General features: G+C 59.3%; 1 protein-coding gene across 1 annotated transcript in view; it reads left to right on the top strand.

The window, feature by feature from the left end:
• SLC45A4 (solute carrier family 45 member 4) overlaps positions 1–15,337 on the top strand; it is a 74,401-nt gene extending 59,064 nt beyond the window's left edge. Inside the window, exons 4-9 of the mRNA XM_035012020.1 lie at positions 6,924–7,112; positions 8,924–9,103; positions 9,656–10,695; positions 11,240–11,339; positions 12,490–12,701; positions 14,478–15,337. Coding sequence (XP_034867911.1) covers positions 6,924–7,112; positions 8,924–9,103; positions 9,656–10,695; positions 11,240–11,339; positions 12,490–12,701; positions 14,478–14,837 — 2,081 coding nt within the window. The 3' untranslated portion in view covers positions 14,838–15,337. The remainder of the gene's footprint in view (positions 1–6,923; positions 7,113–8,923; positions 9,104–9,655; positions 10,696–11,239; positions 11,340–12,489; positions 12,702–14,477) is intronic.
• The last annotated feature ends 4,604 nt before the right edge of the window (positions 15,338–19,941 follow it).

Below are 19,941 nucleotides of genomic sequence, written 5' to 3'. Positions count from 1 at the left end.
GGTAGGGGCGGGGAGGAGCTTGTTTGGGGGATTGGCGCTGTAGGAAGGGGACGCACCTCAGCCCACCACATAGTGCATTTTATCTGGGCTGGGGCGAGAGAGGGGCCGGCAACGTGCAGGTCCCAGGCGCGCTGGAGAGCCGGGTGGCTCACCCGCAGCCCGTTGTCTCTCAGGGAATAGAGCCTCCAGGGCATGTGCCGTGCTCTGTGTCTTGACCTCCGCTTTGCCAAGGCCAGCTGGCGCTCTGTGCGACTGGCCAGCTTGGGTGAGTTGCTGACCCCTGTCCGCGTGGCTGGTTTCCTCATGTGTTTCTAAGATTGGGGTTTGAATCACATGACTGTTCGGTTTCGGTCATGCGCCTGTTCTCAGAAAGGAATGACAACTTCCCAGTGTTCGTCTCCCCTCCTACGGGTGCTGCGGGCCAGAGGCCATCTGGGCATCTCCGGGATGTAGCCTGAGCGGGGCTCCCACAAGCCCCCACGTGTGGTCCGGGGCTCCTGCTCGGCAAGGCCACCTTGAGCAAGCCTAGCGCAGGAAGCAGCCGTTGGGGCGGGCCGGCGTGTGGCACGGGCCTGGGACAGCAGCAGCCCTTTGCGCAGGGCACCCAGGAGCACGCACACCACCTCCCCAGCTCACAGACCCATCAGCTGGTGCTGGACTGGAGCGCAAGCCACAGCGTGAGCACGCCTTTGGGCTCAGTTGCCACCACCATGCATTTTCTGGGCGTCCGTTGGGCACAGGGAGCTGTCCGGGGCAGTGCCAGGCTTCTGCCCGGGCTGCCAGCCCTCTCACGGGAGAACAGGAAGCCCTGTTTTCCAGAGGGCCCCTTTGGTGGAGCAGCTTCCTTCCCTGTCCCCTTGACAGCCAGCTTCTCAAGCCACGTCCGTGTTGTGGCCTGTGCTGGGGAAGAGCACAGGCTTTGTCAGCCAGACCCTGCTGGGTCGCCCACTTGCTGGCCTCGAGGACTTCCTAGGGACAGCGTCCTGGCCTCACATGAGGCAGGGGCCGGTGGGCCGTGGGTTAGCGGACGGTGGGTTGGGGTCAGGGCACGGCCCACACCAGGCATTGGCGGCACCCAGGTGTTGGTGTGCACTCGGCAGCCAGTCTTCAGATGCTGCTGCCTGGCACGGAGCCTCGCACCTCAGAGAGGCTTACGGTCGTTGGTCCAAGTTGAGGAGGGATTTATGTGCACACAGTTCTCTCGTGAGCAGGCCCGGAGCCTGTCGGCGCTCGGTCACAGCTCTGGGAAGGACTGAGCATGGCCAGAGAGAAGTGCTGGCCACTGTTTAGGCCTCTCCAGCTGAGACCACGTCTCGAAGGAACTTTTCCCATGCAGCTTCCTCTCTGCCCGTTAGCGCAGTGGGCCTGGGGACTAGAGCTGCTGCCCGTGAGTGTGGTGCGCCCACCACTCAGGACCCGCCGGGGGGCGTGCACGCCCGTCTACGATCGCTGGGCGGCCGCATCGTGGTGCCCAGAGGGTGCTCCTCGTCTTGCTTGTCTGCTGGAGCTCTGCCCCTGCCCTCCGTCGACCCCGTCATTCTGCCCTCTTCACCCAAACCCTGGCTTCCTGCCCCGAGGCCCCCACGCCCTGCAGGCGCAGCTGGTCGCCCGAGACTCGGGGAGTTGGCAGACTCCATTGTGGGGCTGCTGCTGGCCCTCTGGCCATGGAGCCGGTGGCCCACACGAGAGCCAACTGGAAGCTGGATGTGCCCCGCAGAGTGATCAGTGTGGTCCAGCAGCGTGAGGATGGGGGCTCTGGCGGCAGAGTGCCGGGTTCAAGCGTCGAGTGTGCCTCGCCATCGCTACAGGTGGGTCTCCCCTCGGAGCGTTCGGTCCCTCAACAGTAGAACAGGGACGGTGGTGCAAACCTCTCTGGCTGCCTGTGAGGATAAATGAGATGCGACTGGGCTCTGGACCTTGTCTCACAAGCTTGTCAGTGGAACATCGAGAGATGCCCTGGTGACCTCAGGGCATTGGGGCTGCCCCTCCACCACTTAGCTACCAGCCCCCCGCACACCCATCACTTACCACGTGGTGCGTGGGTCCCTCTGTCTCCCTGCACAGCTGGCCCCGTCTCAAGTCAGGAGCGTGGGCTGGGGAACTGCTGGCTGTTGCTGAAGGACAGTGGCTACCGAGCACCTGCTGGAGCTACGGCAGGGCACAGAGCACACCTCGTCCCTTTCTTCACGGAGCTTGCGATGGCAGTGAAGCAGCCCAGGGGAGGTGGTGGGAGTACGGGGTGCGGTGAAGGCGATACTTTGGTCCTCACGGAGCTCTGCGAGGATCGAGTGAAATGATCCCTCAGCATTATTCATTGAGAAAACCACGCAGAAGCTAGGGCACGGCAGCTCCCACCAGAACTTTTCTGCCGTTCACAGAAAGTGAGGGCCGAATGTAAAAACAGCTCCTTGAACCCACTCGAGAACATTGGAAAGCAGAGGAAGGGAGCAGTGCTGGGCAAGTTCGCATCATTTTATGGCCTTTGGCCTGAAGATGGGCAGCTACGATGCTGGATAGGTGCTGTTACTGGAAGGACCCAAGCACAAAGTTCGGGGCAGAGTTTGAGCCAGGGGAACCCCAAATCCTGCAACATCTCTGCTCATTTTTCTGCCTGTTTTTTTTTTTTTTTAAAGATTTTATGTCTCTTTTTTTAAAGCTTTTAATTTTCTTAAAGATTTTATTTATTTGAGATAGGGAGGGAGAGCAAGCGAGCGAGAGCACAAGAAGGGGGAGTGGCAGGCAGAGGGAGAAGCAGGCTCCTCACTGAGCAGGGAGCCTGATGTACGGGGCTCAATCTCCGGACCCTGAGATCATGACCCGAGTCAGAGGCAGACATCCAACCGACTGAGCCACCCAGGCGCCCTATTTATCCATTTTAGAGTGAGAGCGTGAGCGAAGGCCGGGGGAGGGAGAGGGGGAAAGAATCTTAAGCAGATTCCTCACTGAGTGCGGAGACTGACGTGGGGCTCCATCCCACGACCCTGCGATCATGACCTGAGCCAAAACCAAGAGGTGGACACTCAACCGACTGAGCCACCAGTTGGCTGGTTTTTGAAATGGTGGATTTATGGGCCAGAGTTTAAGCAGCTCAGCTAAGAAAATAGGACAGATTTCTGCTGGCTCCTGTTGTAGGGGAGAGTTTTGAGTTTGAGTCTAGCCAAGTTACTTATCCACAGCCTTCAAAGGAATGTAGCAGAATGTAGCGTCTCTGCAGCATATCATTTATACTGTGTAGGGTACCGCTTAGTATTGTTAGAGTTTGTAAAATACAGGGAAGGTGAAAATGTGACCCTTAGTCCAGAGAAAAGGCAGCAGTTGAGACTCACCCCAAGGTGATGACTGGTTGGAATCCTCAGGTGGGTGTAAGTGTGCTCGGGACGTAAAGGAAAACATGCTCATAGTGGGAAGTAGGAGATCTCAACAGAGAGAAACTGTTGAAGAAGAACCAAATGGAAATTCTGGAACTGAAAACTGTAATACCTGAGAAAATTAGGGGAGATGGGGGGTGACGGAAGAAAGACTGAAGGCGTGGTTGGCAGAAATGATTCAAGAACAGAGAGGACAAAGATGGAGACCAGAAAGGGGCGGGGCCTCGGGACGCCGTGTCAGCAGGTCTGACGCACCTGTGATTGGGGTCCCAGAGGAGGGGAGCTAGAGCAGGGGGCATAAAAAATTTGTGCAGTACTAACTGAAAATTTCCCACGTGTTCTGAAAGACGTGTATGTACGGATTCATGGAGCTCAGTGGGGTCCAAGCAGGAGAAAGAAAAAGAAAACTTTGCTTCAGTTCATCATAGTCAGACTGCTAAAAATCAAGAGAAAGAGAAAATCTTGAAAGCACCCGGAGGAAAGGAAGACATTTCACATCCCCAGTCACATGAAATGTCGCCGCCTTCTCTGCAGAAACAGGGGAATGACAGCCTCACAGCTCTGGAGGGCGGTGCGCGAGGAGTTAACCCAGAATTCTTTATTCAGCAAAAATATCCTGTAGAATAGAAGTGAAAGAGATTTTAGGTAAAATACAAGAGCATTTTAGGTGAAATACAAGAGCATTTATAAGAGCAAATACATTAGCAGCTTGCTGTAAGAAATGCTGAGGAAACTAAAGACAGTCCTTTAGGCGGAAGGGACGTGATACCATGTGAACACTCGGTCTTCAGGAAGGAAGGAAGAAGTGGTGAAATGGGAGGTAAAAATAAAGAGTTTTCCTTTTAATTCCCTTAAATACGACTGTTTACAGCGCGGAGTGGGGTTTACACTGTCTGTAGATGGGATGCACGTATCGTGTACTGTGAAGAGGCTCGGGCGCAAAGACAGACGATTGCAAGGTTCTTTCTTACCTTTCTTTTATGCTGAGCTTCTCTTCCACGAGACTGAAAAGTTGGTGTGTAATGAAATCTCTAGAGCAGCCACTTACAAAATGATGCTAAAAAGCCAATACATAAATTAAAATGGAATGCAAGGCAGTATTCCGTTAACTTGGCCAAAAGCAGGCAGGAACAGGGGTGCAGAGAAACAAGGAGGGGCAGAGACAGCGAGTAGTAACGTGGCACGTAAGGAATTATCTCAGCCACGTAAGGAATTCCACTACGCGCAAGTGGACAAAACAGGCCAGAGAGCGGGGTCGGCAGAATGGGTGAAGAAGAGCCGTTGAGGTGCTGAGAGCGACACCCACTCTTAGAATATGACACAGTGGCTTGAGAATGGACGGATCGAGATCTGCCGTGCGAGTAGGAAGCCCGAGTTCGCGGGGACGCGCATATCCACCTCAGACAAAGTGGACGTCAAGTAGAGACGGGCGTTGCTGGCAAGAGGGGGGGCAGCTCACGGGATGAAAAGGTCAGTGATGAGGCACAACCGCTGGGAATGTGTGTGCTCCTGACAAACGGGGCTCGGGGATACATAAGGCAGAGATGAGCAGAATTCCAGATTTCGCTGCCATGCCCCCAGGGCAGGCCCAGCGGGTCCCGGGCAGGTCGTGGGTGCTGATCCCCCGGCACCTGGACCAGCAATGTGCGCGTTGCCTGAGCCGGGAGCCAGGAAGACGTGATGCCAGGAGGGAGTGCTTGTGGCCAAGGAGGGTGTGGGGTGGGGGGGGTGCGCAGCAGTTGGATGAGCCTCGGCATCTCACTGGAGAGCGTGGGCTTGTTGGGAACCCAGCGTCTTGGGAGGGTTTGGTATCACCGGGTAGGTGGATGCAGGCCTGGCAGGTGAGGGTGTTCCAGGGATGGAGGGGGCCAGCCACAGCCCCCCTGGACCGGAGCGGGGTTCACAGGCTGGCCTCTGCAGCCCGAGGATGGGTGAACAGAGGGTCGGTGGTTGGGGTCTTCTCGCCAGCCAGTCAGTGTTTATCAGTAAAGTTGTGCCATATTAAAAACCCCGACAAAAGTAAGAGTCCACGTACCCAGGGGTAAGAGCGCTTTCCGTTCTCTGTGAGACGGTGACCGTGTCGCACACGTGGGGTAGTTTCGCTCGCGGTCCTTCCTGGGCAGCGTGGGCCCGGCCTGGGCGGTTGCTGCTGCCCCCCTGCCTGCCCTTGCCGAGGAGAGGCGGGGCCCCAGGCCTGCCGCAGGAGCCAGGGCACGTCGCCGACACCCCCAGCAGTGCTGGGACATGGGTACCGTCTGCTGACGTGCAGCAGGGGCGCGGTTCTGCCCGGTGCAGAGGCCGAAGAGACGCCTTGAACTGTGGACTGCGTGCGCGGGTGTTTAGTGGGAGGGTGCTTCCCTCTGCCGGACGAGTGCGGCTCCCGGTGGCGCACCCAGCACCCCGTTCCCCAGGGCCCGTGGTGCTGCAGTGGGCTAACCGGGGGATCACTGGCGGCCCGGAGGCTGTCCTTGTCTGAGTAAACGTTTCATTGAGGTAGGACACAGGTGCACGGTGGCGGCCTGTGCAGGGGGACGCGTCCCCAGTGACCCCCAGCCAGCTCAAGAAGAGAACACACCAGCCCCAAAGCCCCCACCCCTCCTAAGGGCCACCGCTGCCCCGGCTTCGGCCAGTAGAACCCCCGTTAGCCACTTGGACTTCACGTAAGCGGACCGCACGTTGTGAGCCGCGCCGCGCCTGGCACGTGTGGGGTCCGGCTGGTGCGTTGCTGCAGCCTGGTCCCCCAGCTGAGTGTGGCGCTCTGGTGTGTGCAGCGTGCCGTTCCCCTGGCGACGGGCACGGGGTTTGTGCGATAGGTGGCAGCAGGTAGTGCGAGGGGGTCCTCCCTCCTCCCTGTGTGACCCAGCGCAGGTTACCTAACCTCTCTGAGCTTCACTGGGACAGTGGGCACAATAATCCCTACCTCCTGGGGCAGTTAGGAGGGTCAGAGCAGAGTGGATATCTGGTGCCAGGTAGAACGCCTTGGCTCCAGCGGAACGCCAGCCCAGGCCTCCCCTCTCGTTGGCCCCTTGGCCTCTTGGAAGCCCACCGCGGGGGTCGTGGAGCCTGCCAGTGGCTGTGCGGCCCCCCAGCAGGACTCCTGTGATGGATTTCGGGCAGTGAGGCCCAGAACGGCCCAGAATAGCGGCGGGGGCGGTCCTCACTCCTGCCCCAGTTCTGGGCTGATGCGGGTGCGGAGCCTGGGCCCCTGGTGCCGGTGAGGCGGCGTCGAGCAGCTGGAGGCGTGCGGCCCCGGTCAGCACTAGCAGCACCGCGGATGCCTAGTCTCCGTGTGTGCGCGGCCGCTCCAGGCTCTGCTGCGTCTAGCAAGTGCCGCTTGTCACACTTGGTGCCCGGCTGTCAGGGACGCCTGCTCCGAGGCCCAGGTGCTGGCCTCTGGCCCCCTGATGCTTCTCGGTCGGGCGTTGGTGGGTTTCAGATCTCCCAGTTCAGAGGTGGGCTCTTGGACCCCACGGTGCCTCCGCTGGCCCCGGGTGCAGGTGTGCACGTGTGTCTGTGTGCGCTCGCCCCGTGACCGCCGCCCCGTGTCTGCCGCAGGCCTTCCAGAGCAGTACTACAGCCTCACTTGGTTCCTGAGCCCCATCCTCGGCCTCATCTTCACGCCCATCATCGGCTCCGCCAGTGACCGCTGCACCCTGAGCTGGGGCCGCCGGCGGCCCTTCATCCTCGCCCTGTGCGTCGGCGTGCTCTTCGGCGTGGCACTCTTCCTAAACGGCTCTGCCATCGGTAAGTGTCCCTCCGCCGCGGCCCGGGAGACGGGCTGTGCTCTCGGCGCCGTAGGTCAGCCTGGCCGGCCGCGGGCTGGCGCAGGGCTTCCGGGCTGTCCTGGCAGGGCTGGGGCCGGGCCCCACGTGGGAACGCCGTGGGGACCCGTTCACAGGGAAGCACTTCCTGTTGTGACCCGCTGGTGTCCCCTGCGTATCTGACAGCGCGTCCTGTTTCCAGCGTTGTTTCAGAAATTCCCCCTTCTTTTTTCTCCTTTTCTCAGACTTGGTATTGAAAGTGGCCAGACCCAAGCCCGTACTTGTTTTTTTGTCTCGTGTACTCATGGTTTGTTTTGCCTTTGTTGTTGTTTTGTTTTGTAATTAAAGCCAGTCTATGTGGGAAAATAGTTTTTGCCCTGAGGGAGCCCATCAAAACCATTCAAAACAAGACCTTGTTTTCTGGCAGTGACTTTTTAAGACCGAGGCTTCATCTGTGTTCTCACGAATGCCAGTGGGCGCCAAGTCTGCGTCAAGTGAGGTGGAAGCGGTGACGCTGGATCACTCACGGAGAGGCCCCAGAAACCCTCGGTTTCTCAGGGGCCTGTGTGGGGCTGGGCTGGGTCCCAGGAAGGCCACTACAGGCGGCTGGCCAGAAGTCCAGAGGGAGCAAGGGGGCTGCTTTCCGGGAACCGTGGGCATGGGGCTGCTGGTGCTCTCAGCCTGTCCCCTTCAGCCTACGGAGCAGGTGTCCCTTGCCAGCACTTTGACCCAGAGAGAAAGCGTGGCGTTCTGCAAAGCTGTGTCTGTGGGGCCGGCATGGCAGTGACGTGGGGGCTCTGGCCTCCGCCTGGCACCCTGTCTAGCTGTGCTCACGCTTCTCCTGGGCTTCTCCCCTGCACCTCCCATGCTGCAGCTAACTTGCCCCAGGGCCCAGGTTCTCTACCCACGGCCCCTCCGCATCCATGGGTACAGGATGCCAGCTGGCCTCATGGACCCAGCTGTAGCTCGGCCATCGGGGTACCAGGTCTCTGGGTTCACGGCAGGTGAGATGTGGCATGTGATTGCTGCTTCCTTTGAGTGCCTACAACCTGCTGAGGGAGGAATTGTCCTGGAAGTGGGGCCATTCCCGTCGCTCCTCAGAGCCGCACCTTTCTGGAACACGGGCTGCTCCCAGAATGTGCTTGACGACCCCGGGGCAGGTCATGAGCACGTCCGTGGGCTGGGGTGGTCTGTCACCAGAGGTCTGATTGTGGCCCTCCGCACAGCTGGCCCGTGTTTCTGGCTTGGTGCCTTGGGTGCGGTCTGAGTACGACACGTCATCAGTGTTGGCCTTGGAAGGTTCATTCTTCTTGGAAAATAAACACATGCTCACCACGGAGCATCAGTGAGACAAACTTAGTCTTCCACTGGAAGGTGTGAAACTACAGTGGAGGACCAGGGAGACCCGTCACGTGTTCAGTAAGCGCCGAAGGAGCAGCCCCGCAGGCCCTGGCCCCGTGTGGTGCGTGTGACTGTGTCACACATCGCCTTTTCTCCGAACACGGTCCTCCTTCCCCAGTGAAGGTTGGGGAGCAAGGATCATTTTCCCTTTTTAGTTGCAAAATGTGAAGGTAAGTAAGCTTTGAGGTTCACCGAACAGTTAATGTGACCGGGGAGCAGAAGTAACCCTGCGAATAACAGAAATAGAAAAAACAAGGCCTGTCTTCTGTACTGAACGTCTGTGCCCAGGAGCACGCCCCTTTCTGGCGTTGGCAAGAGCGTCCCCATCTCCCCTTGTAGGTGGCCGTCTGCTCTTAGGAGCTGAGATCTGACTGCCCCTGTATGTTTGGTCAGGTCTGTCCCTTGGCGATGTCCCCAACCGGCAGCCCATTGGCATCGTCCTCACAGTGCTGGGGGTGGTCGTCCTGGATTTCAGTGCCGACGCAACCGAGGGCCCCATCCGGGCCTACCTGCTGGATGTGGTGGACAGCGAGGAGCAGGACATGGCCCTTAACATCCACGCCTTCTCTGCTGGTGAGATCTTGCCCCTGGCCCCCAACCCTTACCCGGCTTGTCCCAGGTTGACCAGTGTAGGGGAGGCTGTTCCCAAGGCCCTCCTCCCCACATCGGGCGGCACTGGATGGTGCTGGTCAGTGAGGCGGTGAGCAGGCTGCTGCTAACCTCCCCTTGTACTCGGGCACTGTTCACATCCGTTGGGAACAGCAGCTTCCTGAGCTTAAGGGATGGCGATCAGTGCTGCCCAGAGTCCCGGGCAACCATCTGTTTCCTATCCTGGCAGATAGCTGCTCCTGATTCCTTAGGCAGGAGTCTGTTAAGCCAGAACTCCAAACCTACGGTCAACTGTAGTTTCTCATCTTATTTTTCCTACCATTTATTCATTTTCCATCCCCAAAACTTGTCCTGACTCAGGACATAGCTACGAATGCTGGCTCTGGTCGCGATTGAGGGTGAGGGCCCTTCGAGATCTTTCCTAGCTGCGCGCCCCCCCGCCCCCCCGCCCCGGGAGGCAGGGTCGAGGTGCCCCACATTGCTCACGGGCTCCATCTGTCTCTCCCACCCACTCAGGCCTTGGCGGGGCCATCGGCTACGTGCTGGGGGGGCTGGACTGGACCCAGACCTTCTTGGGCGCCTGGTTCCGGACCCAGAACCAGGTGCTCTTCTTCTTCGCGGCCATCATCTTCGTGGTGTCGGTGGCCCTGCACCTGTTCAGCATCGAGGAGGAGCAGTACAGCCCCCAGCAGGAGCGGGGCGGGGAGGTGGCCGACGCCCTGCCCCCCACCACCCGTGCGAACGTTCTGGATGGCGGCGTGGCCCTGTTCCCCGAGGAGGTGCAGTCGGAGCACGAGCTCACGCTGGACTACCTGAGCGTGGACATGGTGCGCAGCAAGAGCGACTCGGTGCTGCACGTGCCGGACGCCGCCCTGGACCTGGAGCCCGAGCTGCCCTTCCTGCCCGACATCGAGCCCTCCATCTTCCACGACGGCTCGTACCCCGGCACCCCCCGCAGCACCAGCCAGGAGCTCACCCGAGCCAGGCCGCTGCCCCGCCTGGCCTCCCTGCTCAGGGAGACGGCGAAAGAGGACGAGACGCTGCTCGATAATCACTTGAATGAAGCCAAAGTGCCCAACGGCGGCGGCTCGCCGCCGAACGACGGCCCCATGGGCTACAGCAGGGCGGACGGGAAGCCCGCTGCGGCGGCGGGCTCCATGAGGCGGCGCAGGCACATGTTCCGGCGGCAGGCCTCCAGCACCTTCTCCTACTACGGCAAGATCGGCTCCCACCGTTACCGCTACCGGCGGGCCAACGCCGTGGTGCTCATCAAGCCCTCGCGCAGCATGAGCGACCTGTACGAGCTGCAGAAGCGGCAGCGACAGCGCTGCCGTGGCCGGCACCAGAGCGGGGCCACCACGTCGAGCGGCGACACGGAGAGCGAGGAGGGCGAGGGCGAGACCACGGTGCGGCTGCTCTGGCTGTCCATGCTGAAGATGCCCCAGGAGCTGACGCGCCTGTGTCTCTGCCACCTGCTCACCTGGTTCTCCGTCATCGCCGAGGCCGTCTTCTACACCGACTTCATGGGCCAGGTCATCTTCGAAGGGGACCCCAAGGTGAGCGCCCGGGCGCGCGTGCCCGCGGCTGCGTCCGAGAGGCTGCTCCCGGGGCCCGTGGGCTGGGTGCGGGCGGCCAGCATGCAGCCCTGCGGCTGTGGTTGGAGGTCCACAGAGTCGCTGGGAACGCCGGCTTGCGGGGGGGCACTGCCACCGCTGTGCACCAGCCTGCCCCAGGGCTCCGTGGCTCCACGGAGGGCCCCTCTGCCCCATGGCCCGGCCCAGCCGGGACCTGCTTCTGTTCCCTGTGCCATCAGCTGGCGCCGACCTGTGGCTGCGTGGCCCGGCATTGGGCCAGATGGCCTCAGCCCAGGCTCCGGCACAGGGCAGGGGCGAGGCTGGGGCGGGGCGGGGGGGGTTCACACCACCTGCTCGGGGCCCAGCCAGGACTGTGGCTGAGTCTCCTGTCGGTCAGTGTAGCGTTCATCACTGTTTGTAAAGTGAACAGCCTGCCTGCAATTGAGATGTAAAGTCACTTTCTTTGCCCAAAGGGTGTGGCACGTGAGCCCTGCCCCCCTGAACCCCAATCTCATTTCTGGAACAGGCCCCCTCCAACTCGACCTCCTGGCAGGCCTACAATGCTGGCGTGAAGATGGGCTGCTGGGGCCTGGTGATTTACGCGGCCACTGGTGCAATTTGCTCAGGTAAGCGATCCTCAAGGTGGAGAAGCGTTGCTCCCTGGGCGATGCTCAGTGACGGGAAATAGGGCCAAGGTCATCCTGCTCGGAAGGCGGGCCTGACTTTGAACAGGACTGTTGTTCAGGGGCAGACACGTGGAAACTTGTGTGTCTAGAATTGGGCATCCCGAGACCCCATGCAGGCTGTCCTCTGTGTGTTGGTTCCTGCCCCAGGGCTCCTCAGAGAGGGTCTCTGCTGGGGATGGGGTCAGGGGAATGGGGGGACTCCAGGAACCGTGCCCGCAAGCCTGGGAGAGGGGTCTTTTGCATCTCAGCCAGGAGGACAGGGAGAGGTGCTGCCGGCATCCCAAGACCTGTATGAGGGCGTGAGGTGTGTTTGCAGCCGTCAGGGTGGCTGTGGGAGCAGTTTGCCGTGGGGGAGAGGCCTTTCCCTGGAGGTGCAGTTTATCCTTGAGGATGGGGGTCGGGGTGACATGCTTAGGCACACCTTCCGGAAATGGGGCACAGTCAGGGTCCAGGGTCCCCTAAACAAGTCTGGCCTAGGTCCTGCCCATTCTCTACACGAACCGTGGAGGGGGAGGTCAGCTTTGTTTCAGCCTGGCCTGGACCTGAGGATGGCCAAGGTGAAGGCCATGAAGCAGTGGGAAGCCCGCCTGACCGTCACCACAGCATTGTCTGTGTTTGACAGAGAAGTTCTCAGGAAGCCTCAGAGATGCTTCCTGGGGGAGGTAACATTAAGCCACTGGGTCAGAAAGGGTCCGCAGGCGTCTGTCCCTCTAGACCCAGGGGTTTACCTGTGAGGAAACCAGCCACAACTCGAGCTCCCACGTCAACACTGGGTGTGGGGCTGGACTGGTGGGAAGGGTCTGGGCCAGGCCGGCCTGCGGGGCGGGGAAGCCCCAGGGAGCCGCAGGATGGGACCAGGCTCCGGGCTCTGGGACCCAGGAGGGCTCACGTCTGAGGTGCTGGAGCCCCGGGGAGTTGAGTGAGGCACGGTTTGCTGCAAGCTGTTGGGGGCGAGTGGGCCGCGATGTGGGGGCCGGTGGGCATCGAAGGAGCCTCCGTGGAGTAGAGGCGGCGGGGTGCGGTGGGGGGCGCCCGACAGGAGTGAGGTGGGCACGCAGCTCAGGGCCTTGTGGCCACACTGTCTCTACAGCCTTGTTACAGAAGTACTTGGACAACTACGATCTGAGCATCAGGGTCATCTACGTGCTGGGGACTCTGGGCTTCTCCATCGGCACAGCCGTGATGGCCATGTTTGCCAACGTCTATGTCGCCATGATCATGATCAGCACCATGGGCATAGTCTCCATGAGCATCTCCTACTGCCCCTACGCCCTGCTCGGGCAGTACCATGACATCAAGGAGGTGCGTCCGTGGCTGGGGGGCGGGGGACAGTGGATGAAGTGCTGGGGCACAAGGTCACCAGCCCAAAGTGTACATCAGGTCACATCATCAGACCCATCTGGCTCCAAAGCCCATGCTCTTCTCCACTCATCTCGAGGCAGAGCTCTGTACCTTCCACTTGGGGGAAATTTGGGGGGATCCCCCTAGGTCTCTGGTTCTGAAGGGACCCACAGAGCCGCCACCTGCCTGGGTCAGTCTGGCGCCCAGGCTTCCTGGCTGCAAGGCTCTGTACCTTCAGTGGCCTGGGCCACTGGTACCTGCCTGGAGGCTTCAGTTGCATCTTGAGGGATTTTGGCTGGGCACCTATTGTCCCCTCACAGACCCCTGAGGACTGCCAGCACTATCCTGTCCAGTCGAGCGTGAGGCACCTGGATCAGTCTGTGCTTTGAGTAGCTACATTTAAGAGGGAGTAGACAGGTGAAATCACTTTAATGGTGTATTTTGTTTATCGCAGTACATCCAAAACACCGTTACTTCAACACATTCAGTATAAAATATTGATTATTCTCCCCAAGTCTTGAAATGAGTGTGTATCTTATACCTACAGTTCCTCTCGACTCAGACCAGCCATCTTTCAAAGTGCTCAGTAGCCACAGTGCTGGTGTAGACCGTGGTTCTCAAACTTCAAACACAGACCCTAAAAGGAAAGGAAGAAACACAAAAAAGCTCGGATTTCTTTCTTCCTAAACCTAAACTATGTTTAATTTTCTCTTGCACAATTATAGAAGCAAAGTAAATCCACTGTGATTAGGTTCCTACCAAATACCAAACTAATGAAAATCCAAAGAACAGCATTATTTTTTAAATAAGCTTTTTAGTTGGAGCATAATATGACTACAAGAAAAGTACACAAACTGTAAGTGAAGAGCTTAGTGGATTTTTGGAAAACAAACTGGAAAAAATAATGCAGACCCAGAAACAACGGAAAGCTGGGCCTCGTCCTAACCTCTGACCCCGGGTAGTCATCTTGCCAGTGTTTGAACCTTGTGCGACTGGAATATCTGCTTTGACTTCACACCTGTGCTTACAGAGGGCGGTTCTTCCTTCCCTTTCGTCTCTCCCCATCTGACCACAGTCTGTGCTCCGTGCTGCTGGTGCTGGCATTGGGTGGCGCCCTTGTTTCTGGTCCCCCTGTCCTCTTCCACTGGCTGGTCTGTCCTCAGACAAGTGTTCTACTGTTCTGAGTAGCTTCGTAGTAAGACCCAAAACCTGGTGCTGTGTGTCCTTCAACTTTGTTGTTGTTTATGATTGTCTTGGGTGTTCTTGACGGTTTACTTTTCATCTAAAAGTTAGATCAGTTTCTAGGCTTTTGCATTGGAAACACATTGATTAAATAGATCAATTTGGGGAGAGTTATAAACTTTATAGTACTGAGCCTTTCGACTCATAAATATGGTATATTCTTCTATTAATTCTTACAGCATATCTGTGGATTCTTTTGGACATCATACACAATCACATCATCCGTGTATAAGACTTATTTTTTCTTTTCCAATCCTTAATACATCTTATTTATTTTCCTTGCCTTATTGCAAAGGCCAGAATCTCCAATACAATGTTGAATAGAAGTGGGACGGGGTCAGGGAGACAGGCTGAGTGGTCGCCAAGCAGCTGAGTGGAAGGCAAGTTTTGTTTCCAGACTTCTGAGCTAATAATTTGAACCACAGGGATGTTGACCGACGGCTCAGCCCCCCACCTCCGCCACGGCCCTCACTCTTGTGCTCTCTTCTCTTGCAGTATGTGCACCACAGCCCCGGGAACTCCAGGCGCGGCTTTGGCATAGACTGCGCAATCCTCTCCTGCCAAGTGTACATCTCCCAGATCCTGGTGGCGTCTGCCCTCGGGGGCGTGGTGGACGCCGTTGGGAGCGTGCGTGTCATTCCCGTGGTGGCCTCCGTGGGCTCTTTCTTGGGCTTCCTGACAGCCACATTCCTGGTGATCTACCCGGAGGTGTCTGAGGAGGCCAAGGAGGAGCAGAAAGGCCTGTCGCGCCAGCCGTCAGGTGACGGCGGGGACGGCGGCCAGAAGCCCACTGTGCTGACACTCTCCCGGAAGCAGGGCCCGCAGGGGCTGGTGGAGACGGAGTCCGTGGTCTGAGCCTCGCCCCTGTGCACACACATTCCGGGGGGGGTGGCGGGGGGGTCAGGGGTGGTCACTGTTGCTTTGGTGGCAGCACAGAGTCCCTTTACAACACGGGGGGGGTGCGGTGGTGGTAGGGTAGGCCTGAGCCACTAGGCAAAGACACCACGCTAATTCCTTTTTCCACAATTAAAAAAATCATTTGAAATATTTTTTTTTTTAATTGAAAAGGATCTTCTAATTTCAACTCTTTTATTCCGCAGGTATATTACTCTGCATGTTTTTAAAATTATAAGTCAGATTTACAATAGACACAAGCAGTTTAGAGAAGAGTAAGGTTTTCATTTCCAAGGTTATAATTGAAAACAAAAGTATGTGCTGTCCTTCGTGTAGCCAGTGACTGAACCTTTCCACACCTCTCTGGACGCCTGCAGGCGTCGGGACTTTCTGTCAGATCTCACGTTTTGTTGGTGCTGCAGTTATTGGAGAGTATTTTTCTTCATCATCGTTTTAGAAAACCATTTTTTTTTCTTTCAAAACTGGTTTCCCTAGAAGAAACAGCGTTTCTTCTTTTCCTCAGAGATTCTGATAGATGGCGCGAGTAGCAGGCCTGCCTCTGGGCAGTGGGAGGCGGCAGCCGCCCCCCACCCCCACCCCCACCCCCGCCCCCGGGGAGGCAGGGCCCCAGGGACCCCGTGGGCGGGAGAGGGTGATCGGAGGGTGACCTGCGGGGACGGCGGGCTGGGACGGGCACCCGCGGCGGGCAGCGTTCCAACTTAGCAGATGGGCCCCCTGGTAGGCGGGCGCGCATGTCCATGCCCGGACCCCTGAGAGGTGGTGGACTCTTTCATTGCACTTTGACTCGTGTTTAAACCATTTGTTGGGGAAATCATGAGGGCAGAGCTCCAGGCGTGGCCTTGCCCCCTGGGTCCTGCCGCCAGGCCTACCTCGGGTGTGTGGGGCGCTGCCCCAGCGCGCGTGAACTCCTCATGCTGGGACTCCTCTGACCTCTTCTGACCTCTTCGCCTGCTCCCCCCGCTGATGCTGGGACTGGAGCAGTGGCAAAGTGAAGCACGTGTCTGGGCCCGAAGGAAGGTCCACTCCCCCAGAGGACTCTGGCGGTGTTTTCTGCTTTCAGCGTCTAAGCCAAACCCGGACTTTGGGGAAAGTACAGTCACGAAATGCTGCAGCTACTTGGGAATGCTTTCCAAACCACAGTCTCTTTATAACTGAGCAGTTTCTGCTTCTCTTACTTGGAATGGTCAGTCTAAGCTTCCTGGTGTCACCTGGACACAGACGACGGTAATACTTCGCTGCCTCAAGTTGTTTTTTAAATAAAGAACTTTAGGATGCATGAACAATCATGCTGCAATATGATCATTCTAAAGCAAATATATATACATACATATATATATATATTTCAAGATGAGACTAAGCAGTTTTTAAATAAATTACTTGAATTTTCTGTGTATTCCAAGGACTGGCTGTCTAGCGTCCTTGGCCAGCCTCTGGCCGCGCCGTGTCTCCCAGCCGCCGGTGGTGTGCTGTGCAGGTCCTGTTTGCGTCTAAGGACCCGCGGGGCCCGTCCACTCGGGAGCCCAGGACCTCGGAGGGCTGGCAACCAGGACGCGAGCGTTGCCGCGTGAATGTGGAGCTCGGACAGGGAGAGTCTGTCCTGCTGCTGGAAGCGCCGCTGGCCTGGGCACAAAGCCCCAGCCTCCTGCGCCAGCCGGGCTGGGCACCCTGGGCAGGTCCCTGTATCCAGTTCACCCCAGCCCCCGACGGCTCTGCGGCCCTGGGTCCCCCTGCATTGGTTCTCAGGGCCCCAGGAGGGTCCTCCAGGGCACAGCCTCCGTGTAGCCAGCCTGCTCCGTAGGGGTCTCCCTGCGGCCAGAAAAGTGGGAAAAGTGGGCGGCAGGGGAGTGGACTATGCGGGTGGTGGTGGAACAGTCCCGAATCCAGACGTGAAGTGAAGGAGCATGTGCCTCTGGGCTGCCCGCCTCCCCCCAGGGCCGGACTCACGAGGCCTGGCTGGGACTCGGCGTTTAGGCACAAGGGCCTTACGGTGGGACCACTGTCATCAAAGCGTGTTAGCCCTTGATGTCCCAGCCTTCCACTTCACCCTGCTCTGAAATACCAAGGACCCCAGAGGACACGTGCCTGAGGCCCCTGTTAGAAGAGGAACAGTGCAGCCCTCCCAGGACCAGCCAGCCCGGGGCCCAGGTGCTTCAGTAGCTGTCGAACGGGGATGTTTAAGACCAGTCTTTCTCACTCCATAGGTCTGGTCTGTGCAGACCTGCGAGGAGAGGGAGGTGCCTTGTGGTTTGGATCAGAGTCGTCTCCGGAGCTGCCTTCCTGGGCCCTCGTCCCGGGTGTGAGCACAGAGGGGCGCCTCTGCCCGCCCTCGCGCTGACACGTCAGGATCGCACTGAGTGTCTTAAGAGCCGCGAGGAGGAGCTGGCCGTGGGCACAACGTGGTTGCACTCTGTGGCTCGGCGGGGGTGGGAGGCGGTGTTTTCTAATGCGGTAGCTCAGGTGGGCCCTGGGGGACGCAGGAGAATGTCCCAGAGCAGGCCATCTTTGGCCTGGTGACGGAGGGTTCTGTGACAGGCCTGCGCGTGCCCGCTGGGTGGGCTGGCAGGTGTCGATGCCCAGGACAGGGGTCCCGGGGTTTGTGGGCAAGGTCCGTGGGCTGGGAGTGTGGCCAGCAGTTGGTTGCTGTGTAGTGTAAATGGGCTTGTTACCAAAACAGGGTAACGTGGGTCTGATTTGCACTTTGGTTCCCTATAAAAGTCAACGAAGTAAAAAATCAAGGAGAAGACCCGAACCCGTGCAGCCGAAGTCTGGACTGTGCTGGAGCCGGGGTGGGGGGAGGCTGTCTTGTCAGGCCAGGCCGCCTGCCTCTGCACTCCTTCGTCCCTGTTCTGTTGGCAGAGCGCCGCTGTGACCCTCCGGGTGGCTGAGGGCAGGCGTCTCAGCCGGCAGCATCTGTGGCCCCCACCCCCCCCACCCCCGGTTGGAGGTCCTGGAGCCCCTGTGAGCGCCAGGCGGGGCTGGCAGGCGGCCCCCCTCCCCCGCCCCAGCCCAGAGGTGCTCAGGTGTGTTCCTTAAAGGTACCAGTGTGTGGGAAGTGGGTCTCTGACCCCCAAATCCCCAAAGGGCAACTGGTGTGTGGGGCTGGCAGGAAGCAGGACGTGGAGGGGAGCTGAGCTCGGGCTGAGGGGCGGGGCTTCCTGTCCAGCCCCCTGGGGTGGCACAGCCTGGCAGCCTGTGATGGCTTCCGTGGGTGTCTGACGACTAGAGGAGGTGCTGACTGTTCCCTTCGGGGTCTGAGGGTGCGTGCAGCAGCTGGAGATGGCAGCACCTGTCACTGACCAAGCTTGTAAAACCCCCGCAGTTCACAACTGACCCACACCCGCTTCGCGAGAGACGCTGTCCGGCTGACCCTCAGTGAGGGCGCTGGCAGCCCGTCCTCGGATGGCGCTGCTGGGGACAGACCCGTCTCGTCGTGTTGTATCTGCGGGCATCCATCTTCCTGCCTGCTTCCGGGCCACTTCCCGAGCACTCCTGGAGGGGGACTCAGCCCAGCGCCCACGGGGAGTGGGGTTGATGCGGCCCAGCCCTGCACACGCGGCCCATCTGGGGGCCCAGCCTCAAAGCTGCGCGTTACCTCCTCACGGGAAGCCAGCCGCCACCGTTCCGGCCGAACCCCGAGTCTTGAGATGGCCCCTTGGCCAGCCCATCCTCCGGAGCCGGCTGCTTCCACCGGGACCTCGGGCAGAGCTGAGTGCCCACCCCCCACCTGCTGAGTCCGCTGGCTCTCCCCTGGGCTGCCGGGGGCACGTCTCCTTGTGCCATGGACTGACACGGTCTCTTGGTGGCGGAAGGACCCGTTTGCTGGAAGTGCCTCTTGTTTCGAGAAACTCCCCTGGCATCTCGGAACAACGCTGTTTAGTTCCATTGTGAACTGGCCCCAGGACAACATTTCTTACCAACTCACCAAGTGGGGGCGGTGTACTAGCTCTTGCTGGTTTTAGCAACGATGTAAGTGTGTGTTAAACACATAGTGTTTTATGAGGAAAAGGGATTGTAAAGAAGAGTAATACCGCATATTAGCTTTTTTTATTAGGTGGTGAGAAGTGGCCTGATGTCTGTGTGTCTGTACGCGGAGCCCTCGGTTGGTTGTGTTGTTTCCTTCCAGGTACGCTGAGCTTGTCGGCCTCGTTGTTCTGCACACGGCTGTTTGTGGAGCACTCCATCTCCACGCACAGGCCGGCCTGGCCTCCCCCCAGGGCCTCCCTGGGTCTGTTTTGCTGTAACCCTGCGGTTAAATCTTAATAAACCTTCCCTACCAGGTGACCACGTGGGTGTGTCTGAGTCACTTCCCCTCAGCCCCTCCCTGTGTCTGCAGCTGGGCTGGGGACCTAGGCCTGCCCTGCCCCGCTCCGGCCCGGGTGGGTCTCATGGGGGGAGGGCAGAGAGCCCCATGCCTGCCGCTGAGTGTGTATGGGCTCACCAAGTCTTCCGAGAACCTCACCCCACCCCCAGTTCCCAAGCCTGGGGGCCCGAGTTGGAACCCCCAGCACAGGCCACCTTCAGCCCGGGCCCCTCCAGGACAGCTCCCTCGGCCAGAGGCTCTACCTGCCTCCCGGGGCCCAGGGGCGTCCAGGTAGGAGCCTGCTGGCTATGCCCAGAGGGCCGGCCCGGGGCTGGGGCCCCAGGACAGGTGTGGCCACAGGTCTGGCCCTCCCCTCCTGTGAAGAGGGGGAGCTGCTCAGAAGCTGGGCCTGCACCTCTGGCCACACGGGTAAGCAGCTGAAGCCTGAGGTTCGGGGTGCCTGCGCCTCAGGCTGGGTGGGGCCCTGGGCGGCAGAAGCTGCTGCCACCCCCTGGGGTGGCCCCGGAGGAAGCCGGGGCGGCGGGGTGGGGGGAGGGGGAAGGGAGGGGAAGTTGGCCTTGCCCAAGGCCACACGGCCAGGGATATCTGAACCCAGGGCGGGGCGCTGGGAGGGAGGGAGGGAGGGAGGGGCCGTGTGGTCCCGGCGGGGTCCCTGGGGAGGGGGTGGTGGCTGAGGCTGGAGGCCCCTGGACCTCTGTGCAGCCTTCCTGCTGCCCCCACAAC

Source organism: Mirounga leonina, unplaced genomic scaffold (assembly GCF_011800145.1).
Source record: "Mirounga leonina isolate KUSES-001 unplaced genomic scaffold, KU_Mleo_1.0 Mir_165, whole genome shotgun sequence".
Taxonomy (NCBI): Eukaryota; Metazoa; Chordata; class Mammalia; order Carnivora; family Phocidae; genus Mirounga; species Mirounga leonina.
This window is presented reverse-complemented; position numbering and strand designations above follow the sequence as displayed.